The sequence below is a fragment of the Psammomys obesus genome, unplaced genomic scaffold (assembly GCF_907164565.1).
Source record: "Psammomys obesus unplaced genomic scaffold, mPsaObe1.curated_primary_1811, whole genome shotgun sequence".
NCBI classification, from domain to species: Eukaryota; Metazoa; Chordata; class Mammalia; order Rodentia; family Muridae; genus Psammomys; species Psammomys obesus.
This window is the reverse complement of record NW_026596166.1, coordinates 5,646,777-5,667,249: the sequence shown is the minus strand read 5'-3', so window position 1 is coordinate 5,667,249 and position 20,473 is coordinate 5,646,777. Positions and strand designations below refer to the sequence as shown.

The window sequence follows — 20,473 nt, the reverse complement described above, 5'->3', positions numbered from 1 at the left end:
GCCTCATTTGCAAAATGGCATTTACCCTAACATAATTATTTGACAGAAATCTTGGAGACCTTGGTATTCAGACATTCCCCAAACAAGCTTCTACAGATATGTCGATTTGTCCATCTAATATTTTTCAAAGTCACAAAACACACTTTTTGCAGTTGGTGGGCAAAAGCTGTTTGAGACAACCACTTACAAAGAGCCCTTAAAATCTGGCTGAAATACTTGTATTCTGCCCTAATGCCTGGTTAATTCTTCCCTTTCTGTTAAAGGAAAATCAGAATTAATAATGGACTCAGAGAGCACAGAGAGGAGGGCTGGAGGGCCTGGCTTCTACCAGCCATACACACATGCTTATGTGTCAATATACTGTCCCTGACGGAGACAGACTTGAACAAAAGTCGCATAATAATATCAAACCATGAGCACAAGGTAAAATATCTCAACATTCTGGAAGGAGAATTCTAGAGATATAACATATTAGCAATATGTTTATTTAAGGTAAATAAACAAAACAGAATCCAATTAAGGTACTTTTGACAAACTCATACTTATGGACTTGGCCATAATGTCTGAAAATGCAGCAAATACTTGTTAATTCTGCTTAAATGCCAGGCTAAATAATCTTCAATTATTTGCTAAACTTAGGCCATATATCTAAGTCATCCTATGACCAAAAATATCTATATGAAAATGAAAAGGGCTTGGGCATTTGAGCATCCTATGAATCATAAATAAATATTTGGGCCTGAGGGGAAGACCCAGAAAAGATCTACAGCCTCAACAGCAGGAAGAAATGATCACTCAGAACTGATTGTTTTCTGTGTGACAAGCTGGCAGCTGAGTGAGACTTCAAACAGAACATCTCTGTGGCCTTGACTCTAAAATGCAAGATAAAATGGAAAGTTTTGATAAGTAAAACCACGAAGGATAATGCTCCTATCACCAAATGCACTGCTCTGAGGCAGCGTCTGTGGCTATCCTTTTGTGGGGTCTAGTGCTAAAAAAGAAAATTTAATCTTAATTCCACATATTCCATAAAGAATGACAAATTGAAAAAAAGGGAAGGATAAATTGTGCACCACAAGGTCCAATGTATATTGAACCTAAAACAAATGTGTCCTGCTGAGATTAGAATGTCTCCCACACTTAAGCACACTATAGTAAAAGATAAGTATGGATTTTGCTATTATCGACCATGAAAGCATGTGTGCGCATACACACACATTTTTAATATACATTTTATTGAATAATTATAGTTACACTACATTCTAATCTCAGCTTCTCCTCTCCCAACACCACCCATCTTCTCCCCACCTCCATACCCACCCAGCTCCCTCCCCTCTCTCTAGAAAACAAACAGGGAAACAAACAACAACAACCCAAGCCAAAACTTTTTCAAAAAAAAAGAAAAATCACAAGAAACACACATGTACATGCACACAAATAAAGCCATTAAAAAATACAAAATCAGAAATAATAGTATTCAAGCAAAAGATCAATAAGTCAAAATATGCCAAAAGCAAAGCAATATACAGCAAAACGTCTACAAAAATACCATTAGGTTTGTTTTGTGTAGACCATCTGGGCACGGGCTCTGCCCATAAGCGTGATTAATACACCCAGTGAGACTACATTAGAGAAAACAGTTTTTTCTTTGCATGCAGATGTCCTTTGGAGATGGCTCCTTGCTAAGGATTATGTAGGGACTTGTCATATCAAGAAGAAGAAAAGAAAAAGAAACAGAAACAAAAAAAGAAAAAAAGGTCACATGACTATGCAATGCAGCCACCAAGAAAATGTGGTTGTGGCACAAAAACCCTGTAGTGGTAGTTGGTGGTTGGTTGGTTAGTTGGTTGGTTGGTTGTTGGTTGTTGGTTGGTTGGTTGGTTGTTGGTTGGTGGTTGGTTGGTTGGTTGGTTGTTGGTTGGTTGGTGGTTGGTTGTTGGTTGGTGATAGGTGGTTGGTGGTTGGTTGGTGATTGGTAGGTTGGTTGGTTGGTTGGTTGGTGGTTGGTTGGTGGTTAGTTGGTTGGTTGGTGGTTGGTTGGTGGTTTTTTGGTTGGTTGGTGGTTGGTGGTTGGTTGGTGATTGGTTGGTTGGTTGGTGGTTGGTGGTTGGTTGGTGGTTGGTTGGTTGGTTGGTTGGTGGTTGATTGATTGGTGGTTGGTTGGTTGGTTGGTTGGTTGGTGGTTGGTTGGTTGGTGGTTGGTTGGTGATTGGTTGGTTGGTGATTGGTTGGTTGGTTAATTTTTTTCCCACACAGTGGCTGTCTTATGAGGTTCTATGTGATGACATACTTGGCAGTTGACTCTGTACAATTCTAATCCTAGAGAATAATTCACAACAGTCTGCAGATGTTTAGCAGATGTGAATGGCCTGTTCTGAGGGAAAGGCCTATGCCCATTGCTCTTCCATGGGGGACAGTTAAAGTCTAGCTAACAGCTAAATTTGTAAAGACTGACATCAAAGAACCACATATCAACTTCACCGATATCTGTGTAGTAACCATAAAGAGAGACTCCTGTGGTACTGCAATTGTGAACAATACAAACAGTAGAGAAAGCCTACCCAGAGAATGAATTATAAGATTTTTAAACAGAGCCACCATATAATATAGCAGTCCGGTTCTGGGTATTTAACCAAAAGATTTGAAATCTATGAAACAAAAGGATATCTGCATTCTCATGTCCATTGCACTACAATTCACAATAACCAATTTTATAATTGACATAAATGTCAATATGAGCTGATAAAAAAATGAAATATGTATACAGAGTGAATACTGTCCGGCCTTCAAAAGAATTTCTTGGGATGGGGAGCTGACTCGGTGGGTAAGAATGCTGGCTGAGCCAGCATTCTTAGGTAAGGACCTAAGTGTACACCCCAGAACTCACAGAAAAAGCCAAGTAGAGTTGTTTGTGCTAATAATCCCAGAATGGGGTGAAACAGGGGAGAAGGGAGGGTCAGAGAAAGGAGGACGAATGGGTTTGCTCACTAACTAGTCCATCTGTAAGAAGCTGTGTGAGACCTCATCTCTAAGGAATATAGCAGAAGTTAGTAGAAGACACCTAACTTCCTCTACTGGCCTCCATATCTATGGACCCCACACACGTACATCTGCATATACAATACACATATACACAGAGAGAAGGAGAGTTTGTATGCATTTATGATATTTGCAGCAACATGGAAAGAATACAAGAACACAATACTAAGTACTAAGTAGGTTAGGCAGGCATACAAGACCAGTACAAAGCATGTGCTCATTTTGATTGGAACTAAATCGTTTACACCCTTATCAGACAGCAGAGCTTCTCAGCTGTAGGGTTGGAGCAGGTGTGAAGAAGAGACGGTCTAGGAATGCAAAGTCTGTGTGACGCGAGAGAAAGGTGAGATGTATTAGGCAGCATGGTGAACAGGGTTAATAATCGTAGCATACTGCAGACACCAAAGCTGCCAAAGAGAGTGATTTCCAATACTCTTTTAAAAAGTAGATATTTGAAATTGTGAATGTTTGTTTGATTTGAGCATTCATATTGTACTGCTAAGCTACGGTATTGCTTTGCATCCAATAAATATGGACAACCATAATGTTTAAAATAAAAATGGGGGGCTGAAGAGATGGATCAGCGGTTGAGGGCTCTTGTTGCTCTTGCAGAAGACCTGCGTTCAGTTCCCAGCACCCCCATGGCAGCTCACAACCATCTGCACCTCCAGGCCTTCGAGATCTGACACCTTCTGACATCTTCTGACCTTAGCTGTCACCAAGCACGCATACGGTACATGTACATACGTGCAGGCAAAAATTGGTGCACATAACATATTTTTAATGAAATAAAAAATAAAATAAAATTGTAAAAGTAAGATAAAAAATATACCATGCTTGTTTCCATCCTTCAAGAGGATCATTTCACAGACAAAATTGTTATTAATTTTCCTTTATAATCTCCCCAACACTTCTTCCCCCTACACCAAGAGTGATAATATAGCATTGTCTCTTTCCTGCCTTGTTGCTTAGCTACCATTTCCTGAACTCTAACATTTAGAAAGACCTGGGTCATCTCATTGCCAACAGAAATACCTACGGTTTTTTTTGTACAGAAGAACTTCAAAGCAGTTTGACTCGTAGTTGTCAAACGTCTGCCTGACTTTCTCAATGGTCTTCTTGTCAGTCAGTTCTCCATACATAAAACTGAAAGAAAGAAAAAAAGGTCTGTTTCGTTTTTCTGTCACTTTTAAACTATTACATACCACACAACAGTTTAGGATTAAATCTTTCGTTTTGTGTGAAGTGATATCCCCACGCATTGAACTAAAACATGTAAGCCATCATTTCAGCGAACTTTAATGTGTACATTGGAAGTCACCAATGTGTAGTAACGTACGTACAGGCAGAAGAATGTTAAACTGGGTTTTTAATCTCTGTTGCTGAAACTTCTTGCTGACCGTTAGCTTTGGAAATTATTTCACTTGTAGAGTACAACAGAGAGGCAGAGAGAGGGGCTCTGCATTGTGAACAGTTTCTAGGTGCACAAATTTCAATTACCATGCTTCCATCGAACACATTTCACACCAGCACTGTTTGAATCTCAGCTGCCATGGTATGTCGACTGTAACGGCATGAAACGCAAACCAGGGAAAAGCACTGACTGGTGCAGCCACACCCCTTACCCGTTGTTTCGCTTTCTCTGCTTTCAAATGGTCAGGCATGATCCAAAACTATTAAATGAAACATTCTAGAATACAGTGTTCGAAAGTTTAAAATTATGTGTCATTCTAAACAGCATGATGAAAGCTCTTGCTATCTGTCTCCACATCTCTGTACCACCTCACTCCCTGCTCAAGGTATCCAAACTCTATATGAGTCCGTCCCTCTCCAGGCTACCCAGTAGGTCTCTTAACCACTGTCTCAGTTAACAAATCAGCCACTTTAGTTAGACAGTGTGTATATTCTAGTAACCATTATTTTTCTTAATTAACAGTCCCAAAATACAATAATAGTGACTATGAAATTCAGACTTTTTTAAAGAGAGGTTGTAAAAATACTTCTTTAGTTGAAATTAAAAGTACAAATGAGGTAATATCAACATCCCTGATCTCAAGCTGTACTACAGAGAAATAGTAATAAAAAATTGCATGGTGCTGGCATAGAAACAGACAGGTCGATCAATGGAACCAAACTGAGACCCAGAAATAAACCTATACTCCTATGGGTACTTGATTTTTGACAAAGAAGCCAAAACCATACAATGGAGAAAAGATAGCATCTTCAACAAATAGTGCTGGTCTAACTGGATGTCTACATGTAGAAAAATGCTTTCTCAGACAATTATAATAGTGCTACCTCAAGATCCAGCTATACCACTCCTAGGCATATGTCCAAAATATGATCATGTATACAACAAGGACATTTGCTCAACCATGTTCATAGCAGCTTTATTCTTTTTTAATTTAATTTTATTTTATTAATTACACTTTATTCACTTTGTTCCCCTCATAAGCCCCTCCCTCCTCCCCTCCCGATTCCACCCTCCCTCCCCCTTCTTCACACTTGCCCCTCCCCAAATTCACTGATAAGGGAGGTCCTCCTCTCCTTCCTTCTGATCTTAGTCTATCAGATCACATCAGGAGTGGCTGCATTGTCATCTTTTGTGGCCTGGTAAGGCTGCTCCCCCCTCAAGGGAAGGTGATCAAAGAACAGGCCAATCAGATTATGTCAGAGGCAGTCCCTCTTCCCATTACTATGTAACCCACTTGGACACTAAATTGCGATGGGCTACATCTGTGCAGGGGTTCTAGGTAATTGCCATGCCTGGTACTTGGTTGGAGTATGAGTCTCTGGGAAGACCCTTGTGTTCAAATTTTCTGGTTCTGTTGCTCTCCTTGTGGGGTTCCTGTCCTCTCTAGATCTTACTGTTTCTCACTTCTTACATAAGATTCCACAGTTGGCCATAAGTCTCAGCGTCTGCTTTGATATTCTGAAGGGCAGAGCCTTTCAGAGGCCCTCTGTGGCAGGTTCCTAGGTTGTTTCCTCTTTTCTTCTTCTTCTGATGTCCATCCTCTTTGCCTATCAGGATGGGGATTGAGTGTTTTAGTCAGGGTCCTCTCTCTTGATTAGTTTCTTTAGATGTACAGATTTTAGTAGGTTTATCCTATGTTATATGTCTATATGAGTTATATATCTATACCATGTGTGTCTTTCTGCTTCTGGGACAGCTCACTCAGGATGATCCTTTCCAGGTCCCACCATTTACCTGCAAATCTCATGATTTCCTTATTTTTCATTGCTGAGTAATACTCCATTGTATAGATGTACACAATTTCTGCATCCATTCTTCAGTTGAGGGGCATCTGGGCTGTTTCCAGCTTCTGGCTATTACATATAAAGCTGCTACAAACACGGTTGAGCAAATGTCCTTATTGTGTACTTGAACGTCTTTTGGATATATGCCTAGGAGTGGTATGGCTGGATCTTGAGGAAGCGCTATTCCTAGTTGTCTGAGAAAGTGCCAGATTGATTTCCAGAGTGGAAATCTTATTCTTAACAGACAGAATCTGGAAACAACTCAGATGTCCCTCAATTGAGGAATGGATACAGAAACTGTGGTATATTTATACAATGAAATACTACTCAGCAATTAAAAACAAGGAAATCATGAAATTTGCAGTCAAATGGTGAGAACTAGAAAAGATCGTCCTGAGTGAGGTATCCCAGAAGCAGAAAGACACACATGGTATAAGCTCACTTAGAAGTGGATATTAAACATATAATATAGGATAGTCATACTAAAATCTGTACACCTAAAGAAGCTAAGCAAAAAGGAGGACCCTTGCTTGGTAAGATGCTCAATCCTCATTCAGAAAAGCAAAAGGGATAGACATTGGAAGAGAGAAAAAACAGGGAACAGGACAGAAGCCTACCATAGAGGACATCTGAAAGACTCTACCCACCATGGTATTAAAGCAGTGCTGAGACTCATAGCCAAACTCTGGGCAGAGTGCAAGGAGTCTTATGAAAGAAGGGGAAGTTAGAAAGACCTGGAGTGGACAGGATCTCCACAGGAGACCAACAGAACCAAAAGATCTGAGCCCAGAGGTATTTGCAAAAACCGATACTCCAACCAAGCACCATGCATGGAGATAACCCAGACCCCTTGCTCAGATATAACCCATGGCAGCTCAGTGTCCAAGTTTCCCTAGTAAGGGGAACAGGGACTCTCTAATGTGAACTCAGTGGCTGGCTCTTTGATCACCTCCTCCTGGGGAAAGGGGACAGCCTTACCAGGCCACAGAGGAAGACAATGCAGCCAGTCCTGATGAGACCTGATAGGCTAAGGTCAGAGGGAAGGGGAAGAGGACTTGCCCATCAGTGCACTTGGAAAGGATCATGGGAGGAGGTGAAAGGGAGGATAGGATTGGGAAGGAATGAGGAAGGGGGCTATAGCTGGAATACAAAGTGAATAAATTGTAACAAATTAAATTTTTAAAAAATAAAAAATAAAGGACAAATATATGAAGTAGAAAAAATCCAAATAGATCCGTACTTATTACCCTGTACAAAACTCAAAGTCAAGGTAGATCAAAGACCTTGACATAAAACCAGATACTCTAAACCTATTAGAAGACAAAGTGGGAAAAGTCTGGAACTCATTGGCATAGAAGACAACTTCCTGAACAGAACACCAATGACACAGGCTCTGAGATCAACAATTAATAAGTGGGAGCTCATGAAACTGAGAAGCTTCTGTAAATCAAAGGACACTGTCAATAGAACAAAATCTTCACCAACCCTACATCAGACAGAGGGCTGATATCTAAAATATACAAAGAACTTACAAAATTAAACACCAGCAAATCAAATAATCTAATTTTTAAAATGGGATACAGAGCTAAACTGAGAATTCACAACAGAAGAATATCAAATGGCTGAGCAGCACTTAAAGAAATGCTCGATGTCCTTAGCCATCAGAGAAATGCAAATCAAAACAACCCTAAGATTCCATCTTATGCCAGGCAGAATGGCCAAGATCAAAAGTTCAAGTGACAACACATGCTGCAGAGGATGTGGAGAAGGAGAACACTCTTCCATTTCTGATAGGAATGCAAACTTGTGCAACCTCTCTGGAAATCAATCTGGCGCTTTCTCAGAAAACTGGGAATAGTTCTACCTCAAGACCCAGCTTTACCACTCCTGAGCATATACCCAAAAGATGCTCTACCATACAACAAGGACAGTTGCTCAACTATGTTCATAGCAGTTTTATTCATAATAGCCAGAATCTGGAAACAACCTAGATGTCCCTCAACTGAAGAATGTATGTAGAAATTGTGGTACATTTACACAATGGAATACTACTCATTTATTAAAAACAAAGAAATCATGAAATTTGCAGGCAAATGGATGGAACTAGAAAAAAATCACTAAAAGTGAGGTAACCCAGACCCAGAAAGACACACATGGTGTGTAGTCATTTATAAGCAGATATTAGACCTACAGTTCAGGATAATCATATTACAATACACAGACCCAAAGAAGCTAAGTAACAAAGAGAGGCCAAAAGAAGGTAGCTGAATGTCACTCAGAAAAGAAAAGAAAATAGACAGCAAAACTGGATGAAGAGAGGGAACTAGGCAAGAGATGGAATGAGGAGGGAAACAAGAGTGAGGATCAGATGTGGGGAGAATGAAGGTAAGAGGTGGGAGGGCTAGGAACAAGAAAGGAAACTGGAGAGGGACACCTCTTGGACATGCTGGAGGCCTGCTACAAGGTAGGCTCCTGGAAGATACAGGTATGATTCTAGCAGAGACTCCTAATTGCGGGGGTGGGGGAACATATGAAGACTGAAGTGACCACCTCCTGGCCAGGCAGGACTAGTGGAAGGAGGGAATCAAGAACCCACCGACAAAACCTGTGAACCAAAAATTACCCTGCCTATAAGAAGTGAATGGATAACAAGGGAACAAAGATAGAGGGGAAAGTCCAAACAATAACTGGCCCAGCCTGAGATCCACTCCATGGTAAAGAGCCAGCCCTGACATTAATAATGATGCTCTGCTATGCTTGCAGACAGGAGCCTAACTTGGCTATTGTCTGGGAGGCTCCAGCCAGCAGCAGATCAGACAGATGCTGGGACTTGCAGCCAAGCATGGGGCGGAACTCTGGGGGTCCTGTGGAAATGTTGGGGGAAAGATGGAAGGACTTAGAGGGGACAGGAACCTCACAAGGAGACCAACAGAAACAACTAACCAACCCAGCCACATGAGGGCTTTGAGAGATTGAGGCTTCAACTAAGGATGGTCTGGTCCTCGGCCTGTACACATGTAGCCAACAGGTGGCTTGGTCTTCATATGGGGCGCCTGGCGAGTGGAGCGGGGGCTGTTTCTAACATGCATCCTGTTGCCTGCTTTTGGCTAACTCCCCCCCTGGCAGTGCTGCCTTGCCTGGCCTCAGGGAGTGAGGATATGCACAGTCCTGATGGGACTTGATGTTCGAGGGAGAGTTAATGCGGGGGTGGGGGGGAATTCCCCTCTTCTGGGGAGAGGTAAGGAGGGGAGGGAAGTGGCACCCTGGGCATGTAAAGTAAATAAATTAATATAAAATTAAAAAAATAAAAATATATATTTTGGAGAGTGGTCACACCTTCTTATAATGCATTTTCACAGCTGTTCTTTATGGTTATTGTTATTGCTAATGTCTTACGACTCTTAATTTATGAATAAAACGTTGCCACAGGTTCTATGTATGGGAGAAAACAGGGATGCAGCATTTGAACCATCACTACCTCCAGAATGACCTGGTGTCCTGGAACCTGTCCCCCAAGCATAAAAGAGATAAACAGCTTCCAATCTAGAGCCGCAACAAGTCACACCATGTCCTTCGAAGCCTGTCACTATCGGTAACTGCATTGGTTGCACAGTTCACACAGCTGGTGGAGCACACATCCGTGCTGCCTTCATGTCTCTCATGATTGCCCCATGCAGCATTCCGTAAGAATGGACAGTAGGCTGTGAGTCTCAGCCAACTGTTGCGATAACGTTGCTGGGCGGAGCCTCTCTGAGGACAGCTATGCTAGGCCCCTATCTGCAAACATAGCAGAGCATCGTTAATAGTGATAGTGTCAGAGGCTGGCTCTCTCCCATGGGGTGGGTCTCAGGTTGGGCCAAGCATTGGTTGGATATTCCCTCAATCTCTGCTCTGTCTTTATCCCTGCACGTCTTGTAAGCGGGGTAAGTTTTGGGTGGAAGTTTTTGTGGGTGGGTTGGTGTTCCCCTCCTCCTCTAGGAGTCCTGTCTAGTTAGAGGGTGTCTTCTTCAGTCTCCATGACCCCCACTACTAGGACTCTCAGCTAGAGTCATCCCCACATCATCCCAGAAGGATACCCTGTCTTAGGTCTCCACTTAAGAAATGCCCCTGTCCACAGTTTCCCTCTACAGGCCCTCTGTCCTCCCTTTCCCTCCCTCCTCACACTCTCCCGAGGTTTGGTTTCCACCCTCATTTCTTCCTGGGCTCCCTCTCTGCATTGTTCCCTCTCTTCAACCTCTTCAGCTGTCTATTCTATTTCCCCTTCTGAGAGAGATTTAAGCATCCTCCCTTGGGCCCTCCTTGCTACTTATCTTCTTTGGGTCTGGGAATTGTAGTATGTTTATCCTGTACCACATGGCTAAAATCCACTTATAAGTGAGTGCATACCATGCGTGTCTTTCTCGGTCTGGGTTATCTCAGGATGGTCTTTTCTAGTTCCATCCATTCACCTGCAAATTGCATGATTTCCTTGTTTTTAATAGCTGAGTAACATTCCATTGTGTAAATGTACATTGGGTAAAGCAGTGTACATAGGGAGCCTTGTAAAAAAGTGGAGGAGGGAGAATGAATAGAAGGACCTGGAGGTGTAGAACTCCACAAGAAGACCAACAGAACCAACTCACCAGGGTGCAGAGGGATTTGCAAAGACTGAAGCACCAACCAAGGCCCATGCTTGGTTGGACCTAGGCCACCTACACAGATGTAGCCTATGGGCAGCTCAGGCTTCATGTGGATCCTCTAGTAAGGGAAGGGGGGGCTGTCTCTGACATGGACTCTATGCCTGCTTTCTGATCATTTCCACCTGGTGGGGCTGCCTCACCAAGCCACAGGGGAAGAGGATGCACTCAGTTCTGATGTGACTTGATGTGCTAGGGAGGGATGGGGGGAGGCTCCCCTTTTCTAAGGAGTAGGGTATGGGGGAAAGTGAGAAGAGGAAGGATGGGTGGGGCTGGGAGTCGAAAAGGGAGGGGCTAGGTTGGGATATAAAATGAATAAATAATTGTCCATTTTAAAAAATGGACAATTGGAAGTAGAGACTAGTCAACAAATACTAAATTCCACCAAAGAAACGAAGGATAATAATTGTGAACAACTGAAAATAACCAGTTACAGAAGACAGAAAGACCCATAGGAATGTTGCTGCTGGTGCCAGTTGAGAGATTTTATAGATTTTCATAGGAATTTCCATCAACACACACAAGGAAAATGGCTCATAAATAAGTGTGTTCCATGGGAGAATTCCAAGGCTGGTGTCTGGGGCAAATACATGCTTTTGATACGGCTGAAACACACAAAGTATACACAGGCTTGAGGAGCAAGCTTCTACATGCCATCAAAGCTTTCCATCGTTAATGGTAGAAGGAAGCCCAAAGCAAGATGACAGGCCAGTGGCAGCGGAAAGGACGACAAAGAAAGGAAAGGATGAAGGGAGGGACAAGCAGCTACTGTTCAAATAAGGTGTCCTTGCGGGAGAGAGCCGGATTGCAGAGTGGATGAAACAGAGGCGCTAAGGGGCATGAGGGCAGACAGCTGAATAAAGAAGGGATCAATGCCTTTTATCAGCTGCCCCGCTACCCAGGTCGAGGCCAGTTTGTTGCTTGGAAAGTTCTATCACAATGAAGAGTACACAGGAGACGCCCCAACAGCTCACACTGGCACCCTGAATTTTTGCTGCCGGGCAACCCTGCAGCCTCATTGAGTCTTTGGGGAGGGCCTTCCATTACACTGTTCTAGATAGACAGGAGCTCCGGTCATGAAGCACACTCTCTCCTGCCTGGGCTATTGATGCACACCACCTGCCTTCCCCTGCCTGACTTCCTGCATGGCTTCTGCTCAGGACCATTTCCATCGTTAAAGGTAGAAGAAAGCCTATGGCGAGTTGACAGGCTAGTGGCAAGAAAAGTGTGGCTCCACCTACACAGCATCCCTGGAGACTTAGCGGATGCCCTCTGCACTACACAGGAGCGTTGTCCCCTCTACCATGGGAACCACACCACACACGCCTAGGGACCTTCTAGCCTGGCTTCACTGGGACACGGTCCACAGAAATTGACACACAGTCATCACATTTTTGCATGTGTGTTGCATTATGCTTGCCTGAGGCCACTAGGTAATCACTCTTCCCCCACTGCTCTGAGTACCACACCCTCCTAGGCTGCTAGAATGCTCCCCCAACACCCTTGCTTCCCTTGAACTGCATTCATGGCCACTGAGTACAGTTGAAGAAGTTATTTAGAGACCATAACTACAGTGATCATCTTGAGCCAAAGCAATACAGCCTACTAAACAGACACCCTAAGACACAGAACCTAAAGAAATTCTTCACATATGAAAGTCACGCAGTAGTGGACATAACTGATCCACCAGAAATGCAAATATCAGCATAAAGAAACATGAGGTATGAAAAAGCAAGGTAACCTGATAGAGCTAAAGGAGAGTAATTATGCTCCAACAAGACTCCAGAGAAATAGACAAAATGCCTGAGCCAGAAAAGAATGATCCCAAGGGCATCCAATGACACATAAGATAATTTAAATAAATCTGAGAAACAGTGAAATCAATTAATGAGATGAATAAGAAATTCAACAAAGAGAGAGATCATCAAAAGGAAGCAACTATAAACCTTGAACCTGAATAATGAAATGAGTCACAAAAAAAAAAAAAAAAAAGATATGAACAAGAGCCTCAACAACAAGCTAGATCAAGGAAAACGTCTGAACTTAATGACAGACCTTTTGAAGTGCCACTGTTACACTGAAGAAATAAAAGAGAAAAATCATCAGAAAGAACAAAAAAAGTTTCCAAGACTTATGAGACATGTGTGAATGAACAAATGTTCAAACTATGAGGCTTCCAAGAGGTAAGGAAAGGGAGCAGAGCACAGAAAACCTATTCACATAACAAACGAGTTGCAGTTCCATCCATTTCCCTGAGTATGCCATGATTTTATTTTTCTTTATGGCTGACTAAAATAGCATTGAGTAAAAGCACAGAATTTCTTTACCATCTATCGACAAACATTGAGTCTAGTTTCATTACTCAGCTTTGTGAATGGTGCGGCCATGACCATGGATGGGCAGGTATCTCAGTGGTGGCATTCAGAGTCCTCTAGGTGCATATCCAGGAGTGGTACAGCTCATGAATATGCTAATTTTAATTTTTAGGTAACCTCCGTGCCAGGGATGGGGAATGTGGCTCAGCTGGTAGAGCGTGTTGCTAGAATGGACAATGCCCTGGGTTTGATCTCTCAGCACTGCATAAAACAGAACACAGTGGCACATGTCTGGAATTCCAGAACTAGAAGGCAGAAACAGAAAGATGAGAAGTTCAAGGTCACCTTTGGTTACATAGTGAGTTCAAAGCCATGCTGAGCTTCATGAAACCTTAACTGAATAAAGAAAACAGAAAATGAAACGTCCCTAGAGACCATTAAAAGGTTGATAACTTCTTTAATATTGGAGAAGTACAGACACAGAAGAAGCCCAGAAGTCCCAAAATACCCCAAATACATTTGACTCAAATGCGTCCTCACCATTGTAGCGTTCACTCATATTAAATTTATGGGAGATTTTTTAATAAAAAAAAAAAAGCTAATAGACTGAAAGGAAATATGACACCATATTAAAAGCTATGGAAGGGAAAAAAGATTATTAACTTACACTATTGTGCTGAGAAATGCTATGGAAAAACAAAGAAGAGCTAAACTATGGATGAAATGAAAGTCCAAGGTAAAAATTAAGGAATCCATCATCTCTAGAGTAGCCTTAATGAAATAATGCTCAAGGGAAGCCATACCTGAAAGGAAAAGAGCAATTGCTACCACTGTGAAAAGATGCAAAAGACTAAAACCCTCTAGAAGAACAGTTACATAAAAGATAAAAAGGATCCAATCTCACCCATATGGAAAACAAAAAAGATAAAGTGCAGAGCTAAAGACTAGAATGTGGCTATTTGGAACCAGAAAATGAACAAAATGGCACAAATAGCTCTATGAATAACACTAATAACCTTGGATGCAAACACATTAGAAGCCCCAAATAAACAATAAATATTGGCTGAATGAACTAAAAAGCAAGACCCAACAATATGCTGCTTACAAGTAGGACTTACTTCTTCACCATTGAAAATACACAGACATAGGCAGGGATGAAGCAGGAAAGTCCTTCCACAACAAACAAGCAAGAATGGCTAAGCTTAGACAAGCAGACAGAAAGTCACAGAGGTGTTAGCTATGTACTAATGAAAGCAGTCTACTCAATGGGATATATACCATGTATATCTTACTAATGCTAGAATACATCATTTTAAGGCCCAGTGTGGAGGCACACACATTTAATCCCCGCACTTAGGAGGCAGTAGCAAAAAAGATTTCCATAAGTTCTAAGCCAGCATGGGGCACATAACAAGTGCCAGGACAGCCAAGGCTACACAGAACAACCCTGTCTCAAAAAAATAAAATACTCAATGTTACAAAGAAAATACTGTTATATTTAAAGGAAGAAACAGGCTACAACATAGTGACAGTTGTGGATATCAACACCCTGCCTTCATCAATGGACAGGTTATCCGGAAGCTCCCATAAAAACCCATCAAAGATGTATCAGAGACACACAATGGAACACAACAAATGAACTTAACCCAAAAAGGCCACAGATGATAATCTCAGAGCAATATCCTAATGAGGAGAGAGAGAGAGAGAGATTGAGACTGTTTCCTGTCAGATCTGGGTGACACTTGCACCCCACAAAGTCCACAAAGAATGGCACTCTTACCCAGAGCAATTAGGCCAAAGAAAGAAAACAATACCCAAATAGAGAGAAAGTCTGATCACCGTAATCTAAAGACCCCATCAGAAGACTGCTAGGTCAGGTAGCCAAATTTGGCAGTTTCAGGATAGAACACTGATAGAGAAATATCCGTAGCATTTTTATGCACTACAAGGAGCTTGCTGAAAAAGAAATCATAAAGTAAGCCCATTCGTAATAACTATTGAAAATATGAAACAGCTGGGAGCAAATTAATCTCAGGGAGTAAACGACCTCTACACTGAAAACTGCAAAAAGCTGATAAAGAATCGTAGGAAGATGCACACATACACACACAGACACACACACAACTGCAACGACCTTACATGTGTGTGGATTAAAACATCACTGCTAGAATGTCCAGGTTACTCAACAAAATACAGAACCTTCTTGTAACTTCTACCACAATATCACTGTCATTCTTCCCAGAAAGAGAAAATTCCTCCCTTTCCTAAGAACGCACATAATACCCCGAGGATTAAAGGCATCCTGAAAATAAAAAAATTAAAATCTGGAGCCAATTGCAATAAGAGATTGCAGTACATGCTACAGGACAGCAGTAGCCACAATCGCATGGGTACTGCATAAGTTCTGACATGCAGACCAGGGGAGCAGAAGAGAGATTCAGAAGTGAACCCGCATATCTACAGCTAATGTCTACGTCCAAGGAAGCTAGCACAAACACACAAACACACACACACACTTACACCATCACTCACTCACTCATGCACATGCATGCACATACACAGGCATGCACACACGTATATATACACACAGAGATACATTTATGCACTAGCATGCGCACAAACGCACACACAATACATTAGAGAACACACACAATAAGCGATCCTGGGGAAACTGAATAGCCATATGTAGGAAAATGAAACTTCATCCCTTTCTTTCAGCTTATACCCAAATCAACAGAAAACAGGATTAAAAGACTAAGTTTGAAGTGGGAAACTATGAAACAATTAGAAGACAGAGCAGAAACACTTGGAGACCTTAACACAGGAAATAGCCAGGGAGAGGCTCTGTAAGGCACCAGTGTAAAAGTAGAAAGTCCTGCAAGCCAATAGACTGATGAGAGCTATAGAATCTGGAAGGATTTCATCTGCCAACAGATTGCATTCAGACTACATGAAGAGTTTAAAATGCTAAGCCCAAACTGAATACAATTGGAAACTAACAAATTACATTTTTCAAACAAAGAAATGCAAATGGTTCTACCGCTATATGAAGGGGGAAAAAAAAGGTTCAAGATCACTAGCTATCAGAAATACAAAATATAACCATGATGAAATATCCAATCACAGTGGCTACTTTATTTATATGTATGTATATATAAATACATAATAAATAAATATAAATATATATAGCTATTTCTGCTCAATAATTGTCCAAATCACGCTGACAAATGGACAATGATACATTGCTATGTGGATAGGGCACGTTTATGTGCTTGCTTATTTTACTTGCAAATGCTGACTGTTTTGTTGCAATTTCTCAAGCCCTGGCTTAGGATAACCAAAACTCAGTGCAGTCATTGAATAGTTAATGGAATTCAAAGGGACTCACATTTTAGAAGGAGCAATTATGCTATATAACTTCTGCTCCTAGAGAATGCTAAACTGCCCTCTAGGAATTACAACTGATTTCTACTTTATTTTATTGGGAGGAAAATGGAATGAGTTTCATAGCAGTGACCCATCTCTCTTGTGGTACAGAGAGCCCATGACATACCAGAAGACCTCTGCATGTGGAGAGCCAACTGCAAACTATGTTTGAAGAGCAAGTCATCAGACCTCTCCTCTCTGATCTTAGTTTCCTCATCAGGAAAATTATGACAGTGATAATATAGCTCAGGAGTAAAGATTAAAAGGATAATGCACATGAAATTATGAATCATAATAGGTCACATGATGGCTAGGACACTACTGGACTGGTTCTTGTGAGTGGAGATATGAGGTCATGCCCACAGGTCAGCTCTCCTTCCTTGCTTTCCTACATTCAAGGATACAAATTGGGCCATGTTTTCTAAAAGACAGGGGACACACAGTGTTCTGTGACTTCCTCTTGTGTGAACCCATGAGGCTGGAGTAAAATTCTAGGCCAGTCTGCTCCTGTACAATGGCTTCTTTCTTGCCATACAACAGACTCAGTGATAAGACTTGAACTTTGTAGAGGGGATGGGGGAATAAGTTCTTGTCAGAACTAGCCCAGACTTGACTCGGCATCTGCTTATCTTTCATTTACATCTGTCAAAGAACAACTTTAAGAAATGCAGTCTTGGCTCCTAGCAGGATTTCTTTATTCTTGCATTCTGTCTTCTTCCATAAAAATATCACAAACAGGCCTCATTGAATTTAACAACTGAGATAGGTATAAGGTTGATAGACTTCCAACAGATAAAAGAAGCTTGCAACTCTATAGATAGATAGATAGATAGATAGATAGATAGATAGATAGATAGATAGATAGATAGATAGATAGATAGATGACCTAATCATGAGTTCCATCAGCCCTTCTTGCTTTTCCATTGTCCAGGAATGGTCTTAGATGGATAAACCACAACATATGGCCACCACTCATAAAGGCCAAGGCCAATATATGTGCAAGCTTTAAGTCACATACCAGCAAATGCTTCATCAAAAAGCCAACACAGAATGAGTTATGCTGTTGCTAAGCATAGGGTTCATCTTGGAAATGGCTGCAACAGCAGAGTCATTAGAAAGGTGATGAGTAGGATCATAACCTGAGATGTGTTCTCAAAGAAGAACAAAAAAATGAGCTCTGAGTAAGAGCTAAGAAGGGAAGCTGAAAACTCTAAGAAAGCCATCATCTTTGGAATCTGAAAGAAGTAATTTAAAAAATAAGTCAAAGGCACTACTTTATACAGTAGATCTTAACCAAAAGGTTTTTACAACCCATTTATTTAGATGGTCTTAAAAGAATTTAGATGGAGTCATAAATGATACATCCACGGCATGTGACTAAAGGAAATCAGAACCTTAGGAGTTTGATGTCACTGAGATGTCTCTTCCCCCCTGCAGTTTTCCTCCGTGGTCCTATGAGAAGCAGAAACATCAGCCAAATGGAACTCACTGACTTCCGTCCATCATGTCTGAGGCACTCTTGCGTGGATAAAACTGCTGGCGAAATTTTACAGTGCACCTCGTCACATTTCTGCCTTGCTGTCTAACTTGTTGACTTGGGTAAGGGATTGGGAAAGGCTTTCCAATGGGTGGGGATATTTTTTTAAAGCATCGGTCTGCTCCTCAAGCCTCCCCAAACACGTCTAGCATAACTGCTCTTCCACCCCATTGTCCCAGAAACAAAAGCAGAACAGATTTCTCCAAAGTGTCAGACTAGTAAACAGTAGAAGGCTGTGTAGTCCCCACCTAACCTGTGACAGCAGGTTTCAAATGACTTTCCTTAAAACCTTTCGTCCTTTGAATTATAAAGCAAAAGAGATTAGAAACTCCTTGGAATCCTGATATGTTATAGAGCATCTTTTTCATTTTACTTTAGCAAAAACAAAAGTAAGACAGTGCTGCGTGTGTTATGACATGGCAAGGAACCAGACAACCGGAAGCCTCAGCCATGGTTGGCAACTGTGAAACTAGAAAGGCTCTCTGGACAGCAACGTGAGGGATCCTTTACAGACTTTGCACATGTCACACTGCCTCAGTTCATACCCTTTCTAGCTCAGAAACAAAGTATTTTTTCCTACAAGGCTGGGATGTATGTAAGGTTCCCATCTCTAACATGTTTGAGGTATGAAGTATGGGGGTTGGATGTCATGGATAGAATGGATAAATGAAAGGAAGGCCAGTGACAGTCAAGGACTCAACTATAGTCAACTATGGTCAAATGAATGTGTCATATAAAGGCTTAAAGATGTCTCAAAAACATAATGGTGGATGAAGACAGTCAAAGTAATGACAAGGGTTTCATAGTGCAGTCCTGAAGGTCTTAAAAATGGACATATAGAAAGCAACTCCATTTCAGGAATCTATATTTAGTCAATGAGTAGAGTGCACTAGCAAGACACACAATGCATATTCCAGGTAGCCACGGGAAGAAGAGAACAAGATGAAGATGAAATGAAGCCTTTGGGGAAAAAAATAAAGATAATGAAATGGCAGTGTTATCACAAGGTGAAAATTGTGTTTAATTTGATTCCATCCAGTGGAACAGAGATTGGGGAAAAGATGGAAAAAGATAAAAAGACAGAAGAAATAAATCTCAGTCTCCTGATACTGTAAAAACACAATTTGACATTTTTTTTAAATTTTCATTCACATTTGGATATTTTAAAAGTGTGATGTGTCACTATTTACCTCATTGTCATTCCAATCCTATTGACTTTAACTCAAATAATCAAATGATACATATCATATACATTACATATTCTTCTTCTTCTCTGCTACATGGTGCCATTGCCGAGGATCACTAATTTGTTAGTCACTGGTTTCTTTTTTCATACATTTGCATAAAATTAGTCATTAAAATCAGTAAAATTACCATCTTTAGACCTTACCATCAGGTTTCTGCCAATGGCCTCAAGGCCCATTCTCCTGATAAACTGCATCCTTTGGAAAGACATTTTGTGTCATCTTCCTTTTCAGATTCAGTGATGCTATTTTATGATTACTTCTTTTATTACATTTAACTGAGAGGTGATAGAAAAGAGCATAACAATACATGTGACATGAAATCAAGAAGGAGGGCTGCCTGAGGGGGGGATGAGGGTCAGCAAGGAGGAGCTAGGGAGAGGAGGGAGGACAGCAGGAGAGGAAGGTAAAGAACCAAGTTTGGTGTCATATATTTGTGGAAATGCCATCATGAAGCCCATTACGTGCCTCATCATTGAACAAGGATGTTTGCTCAACTATGTTCACGGCAGCTTTGTTTGTAACCGTCAGAATCTGGAAAAATAAAAAAACTAGATGTCCCTCAACAGAGGTATGCTAACTTTAAAGATTAGTAAAAGGAATTGTACAGGTCCAAGCACCAGTAAAAAAAAAAGTATTTGATTTCTTTTCAAAGCTCTTTACTGTGTGAAGTCACTGACCAGCGCATTGCTGTAGAATTCAGTGAGTCTGGAACAACTGACCATAACATGGTGCCCTTTCACACTAACCTTATGTTTGTAAATCTGGCTATAATTTTCTTCTTCCCTTCTTCTGTATCCCTGCACCTCATGTCAAAAAGATTCTATGAAATTGCTCAAGAAATAGAGAAATCTGCACATTACAAAAAATTAGACTCAAAGCACAGAACCTGTTTAATAAACGCATGGGGGTTTTGTTTGTTTGTTTGTTTGTCTTGTTTTTTTTTTTTTCAGTCATGAAATGTGTTATTCCCTTTAT

General features: G+C 41.2%; 1 protein-coding gene across 1 annotated transcript in view; it reads right to left on the bottom strand.

Annotated features, from left to right (window-relative positions):
- The window catches only part of Kcnh5 (potassium voltage-gated channel subfamily H member 5), a 235,340-nt gene that overhangs the window by 188,139 nt on the left and 26,728 nt on the right, over positions 1-20,473 (bottom strand). Inside the window, exon 3 of the mRNA XM_055595313.1 lies at positions 4,079-4,185. Within this exon, the coding sequence (XP_055451288.1) occupies positions 4,079-4,185 (107 nt within the window). The remainder of the gene's footprint in view (positions 1-4,078; positions 4,186-20,473) is intronic.